Consider the following 6,796-nt stretch of genomic DNA (forward strand, 5'->3'; position numbering starts at 1 on the left):
TCATGACAACAGAACTTTGGACACAGAAATAGATTCCCCACGCAGTAAAGGAATCCGGAGGACAGTGGTTGCTTTTATAAAAGTTTGTCCCAAGAGGGGGTTGTTGGAGCAAAGAGACAGGGTTGATACCATAGAAGGATCTATAAACAAAGATCAGAGTTTTAGAAGAAGTTGAAGGATTGTTTAACTAGAATAATTTAATTTAGGCAATAGATAAGTTGGACATTGGCCCAAGTTTGGCTAGGGGTAGCAAACTTTGGAAGTTAATTCTAGTTTGTGGAGCGATATCTGAGGAGATTGGAGAGGGGAAGTCTGCCCATAACCATACAAATTTCACAAAGAACAAGATGCATTAAAAAAAAAACATTTTCCTATCAAATCCTAAACTGCCAGTCTCTCTCCACATACACCTGATGGTTAATTTGATTTTAAAAGTCACCACAAATCTGGGACAACCCACTGAACCACGATTTGTAAAATCATACTAACTAATGTGTGATCCCACAGCACCCTCTGGTGGTTATTTGATTTTGTTTAAATAAGTTGAATTACTTCTTTGCAAATGCTCTGGAAATATCTTGTACGTTTATTACCATGGAGTATTCCTGTGAATCAAATGTTATGCATTTGGAATTTGAAAATGGATGCGTCAGGATCCCCACATTTTTCAAGCCATAGAAGAGTCACAGTTTTTAATAGACCACTTCAAAAGGAGTTCTGCAGGTTTCACTTACGACTGGCAGTAAGCAAGACGTAATATGAAATGCGAGATGTGATCTTTCCTTCTTATTTCATACTCATCCAGCTTCTCTTCACTTGAAACCTGGAAAAGAAGCAGGGAAAGAACAGGACATTGAATTAATCTCAAAATAAAATAAAAATAAAATATAAAAACTGCTGGAGAAATTCAGTGGGTCAGTCAGCATTTGTGGAGAGAGAATCAGACTTATTGTTTCAAATCCAAATAACCCTTTTGCAAAACTGTTCTGAAAACTGGCCACACCAACTGTTTTACTCTCCTTAGATGCTGTCAGATCTGCTAAGTTCCTCCAGCAATGTCATTATTTCAGATTTCCAGGATCCACAATATTTTCCTTTATAACTAAAATAAAACAGTGTTATTACCAAAATCATGAAACGAAAACAGCTAGACAGCACAGGCAGGTTTACAATAGGAATTAAAAATCATGATCCCAAGATGGGTGAAATAGGACAAATTAAAATTTAAGAAATTTTCTCCTTAGAGCAGAGAAGGGCAAAAGGAAATTTATTCGAGGTGTTCAAAATTATGAAAATATTTAAATATGATAATTAAGATGAAACTTTCCCTCCAAGTCACACACTATCCTGACTTGGAAAGATATAGCTGTTCCTTTATCATTATTGGATCAAAACCCCTTTGTAACAGCACTATGGGTGCACCACATTCAAGGACAGAAGCAGTTCAGTAAGGATGAGTATCACCTTGTCCAGGGAAATAAGTGTTGCCCTAATTAGCGACAACCACATCCATGAATAAAATCAAAGTTGGCCATTCTCAAAAAAGGCACCACAATTGTTCTTTTTGTCCCTTCCATCAGCCAATTGCAATCCAGTTCATTCTGAAACCCTTGAACATTACCTATCGCCTTTAGTAACCTATTCCATACTTCACACCTGGTGATGGAAGTAATGAAAACTAAATGATGCGTTCACCACGACTTTCCTCAGTTCCTGCTGTAAGAAATGGGAAAGTGTGTTGTTTTTGCAGAAATAGAAAAGCAGCGAGTATATGTGCAGAAAAGGGGGACAAGAAAAATATCAGCTAAGCAAGCGTTACGGAAGTGTGTCTTTATCTTTAATGATAATTAAATACTAACTTTAGTGCAGAATTATTAGGGTAAATAATTGAATAATAGTCTCAGCAAAATAGCTGAGACAGCTGAAACGCATAAACCAAGCATGAAAAGATACATTTATGTTCAAGAATGGAATGTACTTATGAACAATGGAAGATGTTACAAGCAAAGTAAAAGAACATCAAGATACAAGTTTAGCCTTATGTCAGCACTTAGAGGGAAAGATTGCCAACTTGGAGAGAAGGGGGCAATAAGGGTGGAGCACAGATGGGCAGTGGCAGAATACTAAGAAAGATTGGGTAATGTAAGAGTCGGGAGAGGTGACTTCACGCAGCTCAAAAGTATAACTTTGTACTAGTTTGAATGTTCATTGCTCATTTGCTTATGCAATTAAAGCCCTTACTTGCAAGTTCGTAATAAATTGTCTTGCTTCCAGATTTGTTGGTCTCGTCTAAATTTTATTAAGTTTGTTTCTAACACCGCCTACTGAAGCCATTGATCCCGCATGGACTCCACACCTCCAGAAACGGTTCTCCCTCCAACTCCAAACTTGCAGCCATGCTCCACCACCTACGCTCCCTGCATTCAGCCCTGGCCCAGTTCAGAATGACACTCTCCCAGACCTGCAAAGGACCCTTGCTGCTGTTAATCCTTAGAAGACTTCACACACTCAAAACGCTTTTTCTCCACCATATTGGACATCAAGGAACGCAAGTGCGCCAAACTTTCATGTACTAACCTCCAAACTCGGGATTCCTCAATCATCTCAGAAGCTTCTGCTGGCCTCTGGAACCACACAGACACCAACCACCTGACCACTCCAGTCACCACCACGCAGTGAACTATGACATCATTCCACCCCACCACTCCACAGACTGCAGCCACTGCCAACTGTGCCACCTCTGCAATCACCAGCAAGACAACCACCTTCGTGATCACCACAAGATCCACCACCACCACTACCACGAAGTCTACCCAGCACATCACTTGTGCCCCTGTATTTGCCGCCACCTCAGTCACTTCTGCCCCGTCACTCACCAGAACACTGCCGACGACATCACAAATGTCACGTGTTACATCATGTCTGGCCCCATGTGGATGCCACTGAAGACACTGCTTCTGCCTCCCTACCCCCAAGGTGAGTGTCACTTCCTTTTGGTGACATCATTCAAGATCCAGTAACCACACCCACACCAGAGAGTCTCCGCAGCCCCCCTCACACCAGGTCCTAGGTCCTAGCTCTCAGCCCTGAGTTCCGCACCCCGCCTCACACCAGGTCCTAGCTCCCAGCCCTGCTGAGTTTCTACCTCTCCCTGCCCCAGACCTCTGTCTCACTGAAGATGAACGATCAGTCCTCCGTAACAGCCTCACCTTCATCCCCCTACACTCTTGGATCAATGAATTCAACACGCATTGTGACAAACTCTTCTTCCACCACCTCCAGGCTTCCTTTATCTATAAAGGAGTTCCGCTCACCCTCAGAGGACTCCTTCGCCCGCCTACAACACATCTCATCTACCTGGGCACCCTGCGCTGGTCTGTTACCCACCCTTGATCACTTCATTTCCAATTGCCGCCATGACATTGACCGCCTCAACCTGTCCACACCCCCTCACCCACTCAAACCTCTCACCCTCACAATGTGCAGGCCTCCACCCGCTCTGCTCCAACCCCAACCTCACAATCAAACCAGCAGACATAGGCCGTGCGCAGTGGTAGTTTGCCACACTGACTGAAGCCAGGCGCCAACTTGCTGACACCTCCTACTACTGCCCCCTCGACCAAGACCTCACCTCCCATCACCAAACCATTATGTCTCAGACCATCCACAACCTCATCACCTCAGGGGATCTCTCACCACCAGCATCCAATCTTACAGAACCAGGTGGTACGGGGTTCCTGGTCTATCTCCTACCCAAAATTCACAAACTGACTGCCCCGGTCGACCCATTGTCTCAGCATGCTCCTGCCCCAAACTTATTTCTGCATACCTTCACACCATCCTGTCCGACTTGGTCCAGGAACTCCCCACAAGTCCACACCCTCCACGAGTTTCGTTTTCCCAGCCCCCAATGCCTCACTTCACCATGGACATCCAATCCTTCTACACATGTATCCACCATGAAGAAGGCCTCCAAGTCCCCCATTTCTTCCTCTCCTGCTGACCCATCCAGTACCTTTCCACTGACACGTTCATCTGATTGGCTGAACCTGTCCTCACCTTCAGCAATGTTTCTCTCGAATCCTCCCACTTCCTCCAGACCAAAGAGGTAGCCATGGGGACCCAAATGGGCCCCAACTGTGCCTACCTCTTCATTGGGCATGTGGAACAGTCTATCTTCCGCAAGTATACCAGTACCATTACGCACCTTTTCCTCCTCTACGGCGATCACTGTATCAGCACCACCTCATGCTGCCACGAGTAGGTTGAACAGTTCATCAACTTCACAAACACTTTCCACCCTGACATCAAGTTCACCTGGACAATCCCAGACAGCTCCATCCCTTTCCTGGACCTATCCATCTCCAGTGATGGACTCAACATGGACACCTTCTACAAACTCACCGACTCCCACAGCTACCTGGAGTACAGCTCCTGCCTCCTGTAAGAACGCTATCCCTTATTCCCAATTTTTCTACCTCTGCTGCATCTGCTCCCAGGAGGACCAATTCCACCAAAAAACATCCCAGATGGTCTCCTTCTTCAAAAACTGCAACTTTCCCTCCCAAGTGGTCAACAATGACCTCCAGTGCATCTCCTCCATTTCCCCCACCTCCTCCAGTGAACCCCATCCCTCCAATCGCAACAAGGACAGAATCCCATCCCCCACTACCACACCGTCCTCACCTTCCACCCCATCAACATCTGGATACATCACATCATCCTCCACCATTTCCGCCACCTATAAACAGACCCTCCACCAGGGATATATTTCCCCCACCACCACCCCTACCTGGATTCCTGACAGACTATTCCCTCCGCGACCCTTCTTTGTTAGGTACACGCCCCCAACCAACCCACCCTCCACTCCTGGCACCTTCCCCTACCACCACAGGAAGTGCAAAACCTGCACCCACACTGCCTCCTCAACTACATCCATGTCCAACAGAGATTCACATGAATTTCCACACACTTCATCTCCTGTGTCCATTGCTCTCAATGTGGTTTTCCTGTCTGAGAACATCTGTGGACAACGCCAAACAACCCATCGCCCTGTGGCCAAACACCAACTCCCCCTCCCACTCTGCCACGGGCGTGCAAGTCCTGGGCCTCCCCCACAGTCAAAATCTAACCACCTGATGCCTGGAGGAAGAATGCCTCATCTTTAGCCTTGGGTCCCTCCAACCACAGGGGATCAATGGGGATTTCACCAGTTTCCTCATTTCCCCTCCCCTTCCCCTCCACCTTATCCCAGATCCATCCTTTCACCTCAGCACCACCCCCTCTTGAACTGTCCTACCTGTCCATCCTCCTTCGCACCTATCCAGTCCAACGTCAACTCTCCTGCTCCTCGGATGCTGCCTGACTGGCTGTGCTTTTCAAGCACAACACTCTTCGACTCTGATCTCCAGCATCTGCAGTCCTCACTTTCTCTTAAACTCAGCAAAGACCCTAATTTTGCCAAATGCGACCCCCTGCCAAAACTCTGAACTGAGTGGGACTCAACACCAACCCCTAGCAGGATGAATGAAAATAGCTACTTTCAGGTGGGTATCAGGGTCAGCAGCAGCAGCACCTCTAGGGTCCACTTGGGGAAAAGACAATTCAAAGAGCACAAAATTGGCTAGCAGAACTTTAGAGTCCCGTTAAACGGGGGAAATCTGTCATCCATACTTGTTCACTAGAGAGCTGAGAACATGGAATTATATGAGATAGGTAGCAGTCTAAGTGAATAACATGTAAACCTTTAAAGGGAAACTAGAGAAACACAAGAACAAATTGAAAGGATATACAGCTAGATTGCAGAGGGAGAAGAGAAAATAACAGCAGGGTAATAGTGTGGAAGAAGTGCAAGAAGAGGCTTCAGTTAACAAGAAAATCTCTAAATGGTATACTATAATCAGATCATTCTGTTGCCCAAATTTAAGGGGAAATATTTGAGGAGGCATTTGATGATTAGATTAGATTAAATTAGATTACTTACAGTGTGGAAACAGGCCTTTTGACCCAACAAGTCCACACTGACCCTCCAAAGAGCAACTCACCCAGACCCATTCCCCTACATTTACCCCTGCACCTAACACTACAGGCAACATAGCCTGGCCAATTCACCTAACCTGCACATTTTTGGACTGTGGAAGGAAACCCGAGCACCCAGAGGAAACCCACACAGACACGGGGAAAGTGTGCAAACTCCACACAAACAGTTGCCTGAGGCTGGAATTGAGCTCTGACTCTGTGAGGCAGCAGTACTAACCACTGTGCCACCGTGCCGCCCAACCCAAAGTAACCCAGTTACTGATTGACAGTAACTAAGCCAATTCAAGTTTAGGCTTTTGCTCATTTACCCCAAGGCCTCACTTGGCCAGAGTCAAATTCTACTCAGTAATATCACAGTGAAGCACTGTGGCTGTTTAGCAATGTCATTATATCAAGATAAGTTATCATTATTAAAACTCCCATCAAGAAGGAGCGTGAACAGCTGAATAAAGCAAGACATGGCAGGACTGGCACAAAGTGAATAGCTCTTTCAGGAAGCTAGCAACCAGAAAGAATGGCCTCATCCAAGGCAACATCAGGACGATTCCAAGTAAGAAATCTAGAAGAGCATGGAGAAAGCCAAGGGTGAAATACCAAACACAATGATGATGATTTATTTTATCAAAGAGTCCTAATACATTGTCAACACTTACTCTGTAAGGAAATCTCAGTTTTCGAAACTCAGCTTCCAGTTTCTTGTTATAGGACTCTGATGCCCTGATGTAGCTAACACCAAGTGTTTCTATACATTTGAGAA

The 6,796-nt window shown here is 45.6% G+C and overlaps 1 protein-coding gene across 1 annotated transcript in view; it reads right to left on the reverse strand.

The window, feature by feature from the left end:
* Positions 1-6,796, reverse strand: part of prim2 (DNA primase subunit 2) — a 174,370-nt gene that overhangs the window by 165,585 nt on the left and 1,989 nt on the right. The window contains exons 2-3 of the mRNA XM_072558388.1: positions 6,693-6,796; positions 735-823 (exon numbers count right to left, since the gene is read on the reverse strand). Coding sequence (XP_072414489.1) covers positions 735-823; positions 6,693-6,796 — 193 coding nt within the window. The remainder of the gene's footprint in view (positions 1-734; positions 824-6,692) is intronic.

This window comes from Chiloscyllium punctatum, chromosome 3, assembly GCF_047496795.1.
Source record: "Chiloscyllium punctatum isolate Juve2018m chromosome 3, sChiPun1.3, whole genome shotgun sequence".
NCBI classification, from domain to species: Eukaryota; Metazoa; Chordata; class Chondrichthyes; order Orectolobiformes; family Hemiscylliidae; genus Chiloscyllium; species Chiloscyllium punctatum.